Here is a 14224-nt window from a genome sequence, read left to right as displayed (position 1 = left end):
GACACTCGTGTATCTCAGGAGGAATTCTGTAGGATTTATGTACTGAGTTCACGAACTGACAAATAACAAATAACAGTTAGATGTGGTTTTGTCTTTGTGTGTCTGTTTATATAGAGATTTTATTTTTTCATAGCTAAAAAGTCACATAAATAAATTGCCTTCCACTTTAAACTGCAGCATTTTTTTTCTCTTTTTTTTCCAAGGATGCCAAACTTGTTTTAGATTGAGTCCATATGCAGCTAACTTTGATCTTACATGGGCCAGACTAGTAAAACTATGATAAATGCCTAAAATTACAGAAAAATATTTTGGTGATTCATTGCTTGGGCTGTTTCAATTAATTAATTCACAGAGAATGTCTTTTACTGTGGACTCACTATAAAAACAAAACAAATAGAAATTAAATTCAAAAAATTTGTTTTTAGAGTAGATAGTAGAAAACAAATTTTTCTGTCATTGAATTGTTCATTACTTATTTTGGTGTAGTATGAATGGCACAGTGTCTTTATTATATGTTTTTATATGTAAAACATATGAAAATATAGTCAAAACTCCGGTGGACCGTACTGGAGTCTTTTCTGGGCCGATTCTGGGCCCTTGGCCTAATGTTTGACACCCCTAATTTATACAAAGAAAGTTGACAAAGCAGTAAATGTAACCTGAAAATAATAATGTAATGTTATCACTATACCAAAAATACTGCCAATATAATATAATATAATATAATATAAACCCATAAGATGGATTATTTTGAAAAGCTGATTCAACCGGATGTCTCCTGTTAAACTGTTCCAGCTGGACACGCGTGGAGCAGTGAGGGCTATGGTGGGAGAGGAAGCACGCAGACCTCCAGCGAGTTTAGTAACTGTGACCGACGTGCTGCCGTGTACCCTGTGAGGAGAAGATGTCCGTGAACGAGGTGTACGTGTTCCGACCCTTCAAGCTCATCGCTCTGCTGTGTGTCTTCCTGGCGCTGTGTCTGGACTTGGTGGCTCTGCTCAGTCCAGCCTGGGTCACCGCTGAGCATTTCTCCCTGTCTCTGTGGGAGTCATGCTCCCAGTCGGTGGCTCGTCATCCCACGGACGAGCCCCAGTGGAGCTGCTTCTCCACCCTCACATCTGGTAGGAGCAGTGTTTTTTGTTTGTTTAACAGTGCGCTGTTGCTCTTGGAGCCCGGATGCTGTTTTGTTTGTTGAAGAGGATGAAAACCCACGAACAAGTTTTTTGTTGTTTACAGCTCCGATTGATCCTATAAACACGTTTTCGATCTGAAGGGTGGTTTTAGCGATGTGGTGTTTGTAATTATGTCATAGCGCACAAGTTTTTGAGATATCCTGTTTTGAATTAAACAAAGAGGATACTGGACTGCGCAAACAGTCTGACTAGATGCTCTGGCCATCATCCCCTGGGAAGAGTTTGTTTTAGTTGGCTGCTGGTCAATAGATGAGGCATTCAGACTTCTCGTGCAGCTGATAAATTTCCTCTCTACATACCAGATCGGTGACGTGGTTTCACCGTGACAGCCTCACAGGGATGCTCAGCGAGAAAGCCACACCTGACTGAGCTTTAACTGTTGATTTTTGTGACAGCTGGGTGATAACTATTTAACAAAGGGCTGGTGCTCATTGTTTTCTAATGCTTTAACTCTGTTTTACCTCTAACGCTTTAACTCTGTGCTTAGGTAAAGTGTATATATGCATAAAGCTATGCATAATCCCTCTGGCACACAAAGAGTTAACCCACCCCAGCAAGCAGAAGGCTTTTAGTGGATTTGAAGAGACACATTCAGCATCTTCCCCTTCATCGACCTCACCAAGCCAGGACCCCCTAAGTCGCCTTTTGTCAGGCAGAAAAGCCACGTCCCCCGACCCCCATCCTTCCCCCCCCAGGGAAGCAAATCCGCATTAAATGTACTAGATTTGGGAACAGTTGACTTTTGTCCTGTACAGTAAGGCTATTAGCAGGAGCTTTCATCTTTATTAAACACACAGTCGCTCACTGTTACTATTGAAATAAATAAATGAAGACTTCAAGGATAAAATCAGACTGTTGCATTTAACAGTTTCCTCATTTTGCAGCTTAAATGTTTAAAATACTTTACATTTTTAGCTGTTGATAATTTTTCACAGGACTTTGCACATGCATCCTTGGTGTCATCGACCTCTCTTTGATATTGTGGAATGTGTTGGGGTGAATAGGAGGCGGGTTTGTTGCTCTGAGTGTCTGCAGAGCTCATTAAAACAAGAGCAGATGGGTGTGTCGAGGTTAAAAGTGCAGTTCACCCAGCGGCGAAGGAGACCAATTAGGCACGTACAAAGGTTCTCACACTTGCACACAAAGGTTCTTGAATTTCATCCACAGTGGCAGTTCCTGATAGAAAATATCACCATAGCTTTTTACCATCATTATGACAAATAACCAGAAGCTCAGGGAGAGACACACCCAGCGAAAATTGTGCGGTGAGCTTGTTAACCAAATGCAAATTCTCTTTCCGAGCCAAGTCGTTTAAGGTAGGGCGGGAGCTCAAAGAGAGGATGTGCAATCAAGGTCGAGCAGACAAAAGATTTTCTCCTGAATGTGTTGCTGGTTTCAGTCTCTGTACCAACACTTTGCTTGAACGGAGTTAAGCTCCATTCAAAAAAGGCGACGCGCTGCTTTTAAAAGCCTGGTGCTGTGGAGGTCTTTCCAGGAAAGAATGTGACGCGCAGGAAGCGATTAGTTTTACTTTTCCAACAGGAGCAGTTTGTTTGGAATATGTTGAGCAAATGTGGCATTAAAAAAAGCCACTGTGGCTGCAAGAATTTGGAAAAAGCTGGCATTCACAATCACAAACTCTTGTTTCATAACCCAAAGCCTCCAAGGACCAAGGAGACAAAACATATACATAATACGTAACCATAGACTGTAATCTAAATAAAACGCGGATGGAGCCACCATGATGTCATCCATTGATTTGGAAAATTTTGATTACAAACTCAGTTCCAAGAAAGTTGGAATCCTGTGTAAAATATAAATAAAAAAGAATGTAATGATTTACTGAGAAACCCATATTTTTATTTGCAGTAGACCATAATAAACATATCAAATGTTTAAACTGAGACATTTTACTATTATATGGTGGATACATCAACAGCACATCTCAAGAAAGTTGGGGCACGGGCATTTTGCAGCTACTTAGGCTAACTAGGAGCAGGTCGAGTAACATGACTGGGCATAAAAAGAGACAAATTGAAAACTAGAATTTCACCCATCAAAACTGGAGCTGGACGTGCCTGGAATGGAATTAACCATGCATTTCACTGACTGGAGTTTGCAGACAGGTGGAGGTTACAGCATCTACCTGCCACACTCCTACTTTGAAGCCTTAATGCAAGTTAAACGAGCATTAAAGAAAGTAAATGGCACAGAGAATTGTCACAAAGCTGTATATTAGTTTTAAAAACCAGATGTGTGTTTGTTCTTTTTTTTTTACCAGATTGCAAAAACTATGGTTTATTTTTCTTGCAAAGTTTAACATTTGAACATGGGACTCTGTTGATTTGTCTCCATTTGTATGCAATTCTTGACATTTCTGCACAGGCCTGATTTTTGAATTCCAGAGGTTGCCACATGATACTGTCTTAGGACTAAAAATGTAGTTTGTTGACGTGCAAAAATATGAACAGCTAGAAAAGTAGGGCAAAATGTAGCCAACCAGCAGGACAACTAAGATTAAATAACGTGCATTAACATGAGATTCAGCCTTGGATTTTTGCATCTGTTCTCGTTACAGGGACTTTTGAGCGACTAATTATCTTCTTGACGGTTGTATTCCTGATGCGGGCCTGATGGCTCTCTGCGTCATTCAGTTCTCTCTGCAGGATTAGCTCTTGTTTTGTGTTTGTCAACACAGCGGTTCAATTCAGCCGTGCTCGACTGTGAATCGAGCTTTTGTTGATGAGTAGGATGCTCCTCTTTAACCTGCATGTGTCCTGTTCTTGCAGACTGGCAGATCGCCACGCTGGTGTTGCTAGGTATCGGTGCAGCCACGACTCTGGTGGCCTTTTTGGTGGCCCTTATTTCCCTGTGCAGGGGCACGCAAAGACAACACTACCGCACTGTGGCAGTATTCCTCTTCACTGCAGGTATGTCACCTTTCCCATATATTTATTTATTTATTCATTCATTCACGTTTTATAATGTTTGGATAATAACCCAGTGTTTCAGCAGTTTCCATATATGCATGTGTTTGTGCTCCACTGCTCACATTAAATAGAAGCATGCAAAAGACACAGGCGAGTGAGCCTTGCAGGCTGAGCTTGTTTTCTCTGTGGTATTGCCTCTGGAGACCTGCAGGCTGATGTGCCAAGAAAAGGCAGCCACAGAATTTGCAGACTTACCAACAAAGTGAAGTCACTGAGAGGAAAAAAAACAAAAAAAGCCACCACAGACTCCTCGCCCATAACTGCCTCGTAGTTGGACTGCTGCTTCTTGCATGCTTTGTAAGAAGGGCCCTTAGGGTAAAAATAAACTGTGACACTGATGAGAATGAATATTAATTAAAATGAGCGGTCAGAGCATATTGCTCCAAACGGTATACAGGCACCAAAGTGACTGACTCACAGATTCTGCTTACTTTACTTTCAAAACGGCGATGAAGCGCTAACCACTTTCTGCTACTTCACTCATGCCAAGTTCAAGTTTTCCAGCTTGCGAAATAAAATTATATAAGGAGCAGACATCACTCTGCAGTTTTACACTGTGCCTGCAGACCAAACCTGTAATAACTGTCACTTTTTAAGAAATCTACAACCCCAATTCCAAAAAGCTTGGATGCTGTGTAAAATGTAAGTAAAAACAGAAAATTATGTTTTGCAAACAGCATAAATCTTTATTTTATTTTATTTAATAAAGGAAACGTATTTGAGAAAGTGTCCCTTTTTTTTAAAGGAAAAATTAAGGTTGTTTTGAATGTAATGGCAGCAATATGGCTGTAAAAAGTTGGAACAATGCCATGTTTATCACTGTGTATCATCCTCTCTCCTTTTAATGACTGAGGAGACTAGCTGCTGAACCTTTGGGAGAGGAATGATGTCCCAGTCGTGTCTGATATTGGATTCTAGGAGCTTTCAGTGCCGACAGTGTCTTTCTAAATATGTACGCAGCCATACCATCAGAGATGCTTTTGGACTGAGTGCTGTCAACAAGACGGACAAGATCTCTTCTCCATAGTTTTCCAAAAAGAATTTTAAATTCCAATTCGTCTGACCTCAGATCAGTTTTCCGCTTTTCCTCGGTATGTTTTAGATGAGCTGAGGCCCAGAGGAGACGGCAGAGTTTCTGGATCATGCTCGCATGGCTTCTTCTTTACTTTTGTGGATAGCACGGTGAACTGTGTTTCCATGACAGAATGATTCCTGTTTTAATGCAGTGCTGCCTGTGGGCGCGACGATCACGGGCATCCAGGATTTTGGGGGGCTTGTCCCTTGTGCGTGGAAATTTCCCAGATTCTTGAAATCTTTTGAAATTATGTACTGTGGACATAGAGGTATTCAAACTCTTAACAATTTTAGATTAAGTAATATTTTTCTAAATTTGTTCCATCATTTATAGATTGGTGAACCCCATCCTTATGTTTTTTTTAGTCCCACTTACTTTTCCAGGCTTTTGTTGCTCCAGTCCCAACATTTTTGAGACTTGTTGCTACCATCAATTTTCAAATGAGTTAATTTCCTTCATGAAACAGTCAAATATTTCAGTCCCAACAGCATCCCAACTATTTTGGAATTGGTGTTGTGTTTAGCACAAAGACTTCATACCAAGGGTAATAGCTGCTTATCTCTAAAATCAGTTTTTTCAAAGTTATACAAAGAAGGTTTGCTGCTGTGTGGGTGTCGAATGAGCTGGTAGGTGGATTTTGTTACCAGTTTCCTCTTGTTACAGTCTGTGTGATTAGCTAACCGGGCCTGGAGCAGATTCATGTTCAGTGTAGAAACAAGAATTGTATCATCTTTCAAAGTCACAGACTCTGAATGAAAGTGTTTCTTTATTTGTTAAAGGATTTCTGTTGCAAGTTTTCTGGTTTCTGTTGCAAGTACAAACACTATGCATTGCCTTTTAAATACAGCATTAGATAACCGCGTGCTGCTGAAGGGGAACTGTAAGGGATCTTTGTCTTGCTCTGTATCTGAAACCTCACTCACAAAGGACCACTGTGGTCGACTTAATGGCTGTGGTTTTGACTGTTAGCCACTGACGGAAAAGCATGGGAATGCTGTGTTATCCTTTCCTGTGTGTAATTACTTTAAGAGCCTTGCAAGAATACGGCCGCCACACAGGCACGCAGTCCTCGACGGAGCAACAGCAGAAGGGCTGGACTGTTAAATGCCCCTTGGCTTGACTGTGAGGTATTTGCTTTCTGTCCAGAAATATGACCTCAGCAGGGAACAAGCTCAGCCCGGGCTCCATCAGCAGCACCGCAGTCTCAGGCTACAGCCATTCCTCCTTCACACCCATTGCTTCTTCCCATAGGAAGGAAAGGCGGAGTCATAGTTGCACAAAGACCGTTCCTCAGGCGTCACCTAGCATGCGTGAAAACGAACTGAAGCCGTTTGTGAGAGAAGACCACAGTACCCTTTTGAACACTGACGCCTGGACTTCTGCATCCTGAGTGATGCAAAGGAAAAATGATTCACAGCCCTGGAAGCTGTTTCCTCGTGTGATACCTCGTGTGTCATTGAGATGAAAAGAATAAAGATGATTGTTCCACGCTTCACCAAAAAGACGAGAGAGTGAGAGAGAGAGCTGGGAGACTGGTTTTAGTTTAAAAGCCAGAATCGGCTGCTAACGTCAATCACTCTGGGGGAATTAAAGACAGGCCACTTCAAAAAGCTTCCAGCTTCCAGTGAGCAAGAAACCCACAGGGAGGGATGTCACACAAAGATTGTTCTCTTCAAAAAGCTTCTATTTATGGAGATGTCAAACTAGATGGAAAACACAGAAGCCCATGAACGCTGTAACACACTTCTTTTTTTTTTTCCTCTTAAAGCCCTTTTTGATCCTCGCAAGATAAGTGAATGCTATAAAAAGCTAATTCTTGTTATGCATGGATTGAGGCTAGATATACTTTCCTTAGATTGCATGTCAGCCAAATCATTTAAACGTGGATGGAATAAACAGCAATGTGGTACCAACACAAACAAACATGCACAAAGGACAGAATTATTAGCCCCCCCCCCGTTTAGCTGCTGACTGCTTGAGGTTTTCTGTCAAAATCTTCACATATCCTCTTTTCTTATTCCTTCCACCTTGATGAGATTCCCAATTCCAGATGCACTGAAGCACTCCCTTAACATAATACTCGCACCACAGAGTTTCACTGTGGGTACGGTGTGGGTTGTACACCTCTTCCTTCCATCTCTGTGGCCAAAGAGCTCTGGTTTTGTCTCATCCAACTCATCTAATCTTTCTCCAGGTTGTCCTTGACATACTTTAGCCTGAATCTGCGAAAGAGGAATTTTCTCGGTCTGCTGCCTAACAGTGTTCTTTAAGACTACAATTCCTGATTCGGCTCAGTCATTCACATGTCTTTGCAGTTGTTCTGGGGTCTTTAGACACGTCTCTCACTAGTTTTCTTTCCCTAGTCTTTGAAATCTTTCACTTCCTCCCTCTGCTAGGGGTGTTCGGTACTTTGTGGCTCGCTTTGAATTTCTTGATGATGCTTCTCACTCCAGTTCTTGACACTCTGTGATAACTTTGTATATACATCTCCTGCTTTGGGAGCATCAGCAATTCTTTTTCCCAAGTCTAAACTGATTTCTTTTGTTTTTGGCATGACAGCTCAAACCCTTGCTGAAGTTTTTATACTGTACTGAAAGAAAACAAGCTCTGACTTTGACTCAGTAAAAAGTTTTGGTTTTTTTTCCTCAGGATGCTTTTGTGTGTGAAATAATACTGTTATAGAGTGCAGACAGAACAAATTTATGCTTTATGATAATTCCGTCCTCATCTATAAACAGGACGAGGCTTATTGGGGAATAATCACAATGCGTTTGCATATAAATGTTTTCATCAATGACTCCTCAGGAGACATTCATTTATAGTTCTTCGTGCTAAATCTTAGGCAGCTCATTGTGATGAGATCATCTCACGGAACAGAAAGGCAGACTTAAAGAAGAAGAAAATCGCTTTATATAACCATTCTCTGCTTACCTATACCGGGTGTCTCCTCACTTCTTACACTTAAGCCTCTTTTCACAAGTAACTTTTTGCCTTTACAGCCATCTGTTTGCTGTCAGATTTGTGTTTCGCCTCGAGGAGGCCCTTTACTGTCACGTTTTTGACTTGAATCAGGAATTTTGGGAAAACTAAATGGCTTTCACCTTCTGAAAGCACAAGCTAGTTATGTTATAAAATGATGTAGAAAACATTAAATGGATGATTAATCTGAAAGGCTTTACTTGTAGCATTGATTATTTTAATGGTGTTGGAGTTACTGAGCTGGTGATTAATTGCTTGGACAAATGGACAATTTAAACAAACACTGTCTCATGATTGTCTCTGGTTTCAGTGGTTCTGCAGGCCTGTGCTCTGGTCCTCTACCCGATCAAGTTCATCGATGGAACGGTCCTGCAGACCTATCACGAGTTCAACTGGGGCTACGGGCTCGGCTGGGGGGCCACCATCTTCATGCTGGGTGGAGGAATCCTCTTCTGCCTGCGGACGGACATATACGAGGATGCAATGTACTAAACTTTCTGTCAGCCCTCTCTGCTCTGCTGGAAATACTTAAGAGGAGAATGCAGACCCTACGTGTCCATTTCCCTTGCTGTGTTATTGTCACCGTTATTTTTAGATAGGTTGTGAAGGCCTAATTTAGGCCAGGGCTGTAGGAGTAAACTGCCCTCCCCCTGCACCACACTGCCCCAGCCCTGCCGGTATCGGGGGCGAGGTGGCAAAGCTAAAGCGCAGAGAGCTTTCTGGACACGCTCGAGCCACCGACGCTGGACGTTTCCACTGAATCTCTATTGTTAGAGAGGAAAGTAGATTCTCAGCACAGGCCTGAATGTGCAGTGGCTGAATATTTAATAGGACTGACTGATCACGTTTCCTTTTATTTTTGTAGCTTTCCATGAGGATAAAAAGCTAGTTGTCAGTTTATTTATGGCATGATTTCCCACTTTATAGAAATAGTGAAAACCGCACTTCCTCTCATGTGTTAGCCGAAACATATCTAGTAACTGTAAATTACTCAGCTTTGACATATGCTATTGAGTGTTCATACTTTTCATGTTTTTTTCTTTTAATGACACCAGTTTGTCTCAAATGGAAAAATGTAAATGTGTATAAAGTATTTCTACATGAAGAATTCTGAATAAATAATCGTAGTTTTGGGAGCATTTGGAGTGTAAATTGTTGCTTTCAGTACCAAAGGTGACATGCGGACACTCAGCTTACACGCTGACCTTTACTGACTTTTTTTTTTTGTAAGACGGAACCGCCCCTTTTTAGACTGGACAGCAGGGAGACAGAAATGCAAACCACTTTCATTATCGAGAGCACACATTCCTCAAAGGAAAACATCCCAGGCTATTTAAAGAGGCACCACCAGCTCACAGTTACGATGGGGTTTTTTTTTTTTATGTCATTTTTACTCTTTAGTTTTTAAGTCTGTGTAGTTTCAGTTCGTTCCCAGAGCAGTTTAGTTTTCATTGTTTCAATGTTTTTTTTTTTGTATTAGTTTCTGTGTTTGTTTTAGTTTTTCCAGTGATTATTGTATTATTGCAATATCTCAGAGCGAACACTCACACATTTCTTCTAATATTTAGTTTCTTAATAGCCTTCTTAATGTCTTGTCTGGCAGCTTCTGCAATCAGAATTAAGAACCGAATGCACTGCTGTGTCAAACACATTTGCTTTTACAAGGCGAGCTCTATAAATTCTCTATGGGCTCCTCTTGTTCATGTTTACTGTTTATTTATTCATTCTCATTATTATTATTATTTTTATTATTACTCACAGTGGCAAAAATAATCATGTCAAAGCTGACAGGCAGGAAAAAACACAAAAGTCAGAAAAAAGAAACTGGGAAAAAACAGGAGGAAATCTAATAAAGAAGACAGAGTACTGGATGGTGTACTATGTTACTTGTACTCAAAACAAATGCTGGATTGAACTAATTTAAAAACATAAAATGTTCCATTTAATTGTATCCATTGTAAACTGTTACATTTAATGGAATCTAGTCAAATGAAATTTACTTGATTGGTATAGATTCATGGAAATATACTTGGTATAAACTTAATGATTAATTATTTGAATAAATAAACCTTTTTTAAAAAAATATATTTCAGTTGCATTTTTCTCAAAATTGCTGCTTCGTGGTTATTTGGGGTCACAAATGGGATTTTTCTGAGTGAAAAGTCAAGAAAATCAGCACATAGATTACAGTAAAAACTCTTTTTAAAGGCAGCTGACTCACAGTCTCAGTAAACCCATGAATGCCTCATCAGGCAAGATGTCTGCAAGATCACAAAATTGTAGTTTTTATTCTAATTAGTTGAAATGTTTTTTTCACATCTAGTTTTAGTTTTTAGTTTTATTTAACTATAATAACCTTGCACCAGGCTGCATGTATGTAAAGACATTATGTGCTGGTGCAGACATGGGCAGCACTTCCTACTGTATTTGTATTCATGACGTGCATTTTCCCATTACATTTGCAAGAGACTTTTGCACTGCTCTGTTATTTTACTAATAATAGACAATAATAAGCTTTCAGCTGTGTTTTTGTGCTTAAAAGCGTAATATTTTTGATCTTTTACACTTTTAATTCGACGTGTCTGACAGTGCGCGAGTCATAGCTGTTTATTAGTGCTAATGAAAAGCAAGTTTAAGAAGTCCTGTTATTTCTCAGGGTGTTTGGGAACAGAAGGCATTGCCACACTTGGAACATCCTGCTGAAGTCTTCGTTTACCCTGCAGATTACAAAATGCAACAGCTGCTAAGGACTCCGGAAAAATTGATAAACATTTTTTCCACAGCTGCAGAAGCGTGAAAACTCCCCAGCTGTGGACAGCATGTACACAAAACTCAACAACTCTAAAGGGAAAAGGGTTCAGATCATTGCATTGTGTGAAGCTGATATTTTGCCCCTCTAAGCTGTGACGGGTGGAAGGTTTTTCCTCGTCTCATTACCTCCCAGGAATCTTTGAAATGTGCCATACAGGTTAAAAGGTGAGGCAATCATGTGTCAGGCTAAAAGAGGACACGCCAAGTTTTACCAAAATATCTGTCAGGTGTGATCCAGTTTTAGTTTAATGTCCCTGATTCATGTAAAACCTTTTTTTTTTCTTCTTTTCTGCTTTAGTTAAAAAGTAAATTTTAACTAGAGAAAAGTGTTTTGGCTGTAGAGCCAGTAGAGCAAAGAGACTTGACACTGAGCAAGTGAAATATTTACTCAGGATAACTAAAAAAAAATGCTATGGTACAAGAATGTTTTTAAGCATTACTGTTAAATATGCACCCACAATATTCCAGCTGTTTCACATAATATGCACGTCTATCTCTTTGGCAGTAGGAGGTTCTGAAATGTGTGCCCACTCGTTTTAGAGGTCTCAAGTTGAAATGCCAATAGATCTTTATGCTTTGCACTCCACCCACAGGGTTGCTGTTCTCGCATAAAACGTTGCTGCAAAGTAAACTGACATTTTCACCAGAAAAGAAACCAAAAATATCAAGAACAGTGTCTGGAGTAAGCGCCAGATACCAAAGTCTCCTCTACATTTGCTGCATTTTCTTGAGGATCATGTTTAACCAGCGTCTCAATAGTGATCATCTTGCTCCACCTAGTGGTCATGGCGGTCATGTCAGGTGCTGCAGAGTGAGGAGGGTCACATTCAGGCACATTCTGTCGTAATACGGAGATTATTTTTTTTTTCTCATTTTCTTTATGTGCCACAAAGCTTTGAAAAAGAGCAGTAGTGTTTTTCCTTTTAATTTATTTTTTTAAGGTCACAATTTGATGCATTTCAAAAAACAAAAAAAAAAGTCCAATAAATGAATAAAACAAGAAATACCAACATGCAAATGTCCTTTATGAAAGCCATTGGGACATAAATCACTGTTATTTGTGTGAATTTGTTTGCATCTGCTTGACGATAATCTGGCTGTGTGGAGTAGGCTGGCCCCTCGGTGCAGTAACCAGCCAGGCCCTGCACACTTTTACCATGCAGGGACAGATTCCAGTTACTGAGCCTGGGGGACAGATTAACAATTCACCCTGTGGTACCTGTGGAAGAAATTTGTTTTACTGATACAACTGATTATGCACAGATGTTGTAAAAAGCTGAGAACATTTTAAATCCAAACCTTAAGTCGTCCAGGTTATGTGTTCCTTAACAGTGGAAGTCCCTGCAAACAAGGGTCAGCGCACTAGTAAGTCAGATAAATGGACTGGACTGTAACAGCCGGGCTATACATTACCCTCCTCTAAGTTCTCTGTTAAGACTGGCTCCACCAAAATTACACATTAACCCAAGAGCGTTTCTCATCTCTCCTTGTTATCACTGCTGCCCTGCAACTTCTTTGGGTCCCATTGAACCCAGATTCAAAGGACACAGCAGGGTGTTAACGGGGAGCAAAATTCAAGCGTTTTATTGCTTGATGCAAAAGACAAATGCAAAGTCTATAATGTAACAGCATGTGAAACATGCACAGGGTTGATTGAATAAGAAGATACAATTGGAATCAGCTGAAAACACTTAGGAACAGGTGAAAACAATCACAGCAGAGTGGACAAGACAGGAAATGAAAACAAATTCAAATGTGAAAAGCAACAAAAAAAAAATAGGATCCGTAAGTAACATAAAGAGAAACACCTGCTATCACATAAGAAGACAGAAAAACACAAAAACCAACACTAAACATGATTACACAATCTGGTGCAGCCAAGACAACAGAACACCAGGACGATAGTAAATAAATAAACAGTCACTGTGGATGAGGGCGCCTGCTGTAAACTTTAACATTTTTAAAATTGCTCAAGTATCTGAAAACCATCTGTTACATCATTTGTAGTCATGCACTCAAAGTGTGGACATGTACACAGAATTACACAAAAATAAAGACATGGCATGTTTTATATGGACACACTTTATTATATATTGTCCTTTATTAATTCTCTCATTAAGACTGTGACTGTGTAAGAAGTCCGAACTTTACCACTGAGCTAATTAAGTAAACAATAGAGACACAGCTATCCATGGGAAGCAGCCAGCTGCCTACCTGACCTTGTGGGTGTCACTGATGGATCAAATACTGAAAGCTGCAGTCAGCCCGGAGCCAGATGGTTATTTTCCCAACAAGAAAGCAAATATCCCGCAGCTGAAGCTCTCGGTTTAATTGCGTTTCTGCTATAGCCCATTAGTTTGGGGGTTCTATAATATACACATAAGCTTCAAGAAAATGGTGTAATCATTTAAACAAAGCATGTTAAGATGTGTGACATGTTTTTCAACACAACTCCAGTCTTTCTCAGGCAAATCTGCATGAGTGTATAGCAAGAAACATGCCATGCTCACGTAATCTTAACAGAGTTTAATTCAACTGTTTGTTGTACAATCAGTCTATCCACGTTTCTCAGGAGAGTCAGCTGAGAAACATCCATTTTATTTATGAACTGCATATGCTACAGATTATCTGGGCAGTAGAGGTCAACAAGAGCTGATGATCCATCAGACCGTACAGCATATACAGTACTCCTGAATGCATGAGGGAGCTGGGTGAACTTCATAAGAGATCATTTCATAATGGATTTTGGTGTTGAGCCACATGCTACAGACACAGTACAAAGACCATTTTCATGTGATAAATAACGAGGGAGACAGAGAAAAGAATAAAGATCAAAACATTGATATATCAAATCAAACCACTTCCCAAAATGAGTTAATGAGCTGTAAGAGAAATAATAAATAAAATCACTGAGATTAGCATATGACGGATTATCAAAGTGAACCACTAAAGCAAACACAAACAAATCAGACACCCATGTGGGAGCTGAGGGAGTATTACGCTGACTAGCCACGCTTCCCAAAAGCTCCACTCTGCACACCACATTTAGAAAAGTCAGGAAAAAAGGCTAAGAAGAGTCGAAAAAGGAGGCTACGTTTAACAATGCATTTTTGTTTCTTTTAAGTTCAAAAGGCACAGCATTTAATCCTTTAGCCTGTCTTTACAGGTAAAGCAAA

At 40.1% G+C, this 14224-nt stretch overlaps 1 protein-coding gene and 1 long non-coding RNA gene across 2 annotated transcripts; one reads left to right on the top strand and one right to left on the bottom strand.

Moving 5' to 3' along the window:
- Positions 1-766: 766 nt before the first annotated feature.
- On the top strand, positions 767-10312 carry LOC100691539 (transmembrane protein 47). Its single transcript, XM_003446858.4, has 3 exons — positions 767-1121; positions 3983-4123; positions 8548-10312. Exons 1-3 carry the CDS (start codon positions 905-907, stop codon positions 8727-8729), a joined length of 540 nt encoding a protein of 179 aa, XP_003446906.1. The 5' UTR covers positions 767-904; the 3' UTR covers positions 8730-10312.
- Positions 10313-11957: 1645 nt separating this feature from the next.
- Positions 11958-13468, bottom strand: LOC112848062 (uncharacterized). The gene is made up of 2 exons (XR_003221981.1): positions 12348-13468; positions 11958-12267 (listed from the first exon to the last, which is right to left on the bottom strand). It is a non-coding gene; the product is annotated as an uncharacterized LOC112848062 (long non-coding RNA).
- Positions 13469-14224: the final 756 nt, after the last annotated feature.

Source organism: Oreochromis niloticus, linkage group LG10 (assembly GCF_001858045.2).
Source record: "Oreochromis niloticus isolate F11D_XX linkage group LG10, O_niloticus_UMD_NMBU, whole genome shotgun sequence".
NCBI lineage: Eukaryota > Metazoa > Chordata > Actinopteri > Cichliformes > Cichlidae > Oreochromis > Oreochromis niloticus.
The sequence above is the reverse complement of the archived record's forward strand: the minus strand, read 5'-3'. Positions and strand labels throughout refer to the sequence as shown.

Bases quoted from the DNA above. Each gene is read 5' to 3' on its own strand.
- LOC100691539 (XM_003446858.4), top strand. From the start codon at position 905: ATGTCCGTGAACGAGGTGTACGTGTTCCGACCCTTCAAGCTCATCGCT. The intron at 1,122-3,982 runs GTAGGAGCAGTG...CTGTTCTTGCAG, and splicing joins CTTCTCCACCCTCACATCTG to ACTGGCAGATCGCCACGCTG. The intron at 4,124-8,547 runs GTATGTCACCTT...CTCTGGTTTCAG, and splicing joins AGTATTCCTCTTCACTGCAG to TGGTTCTGCAGGCCTGTGCT.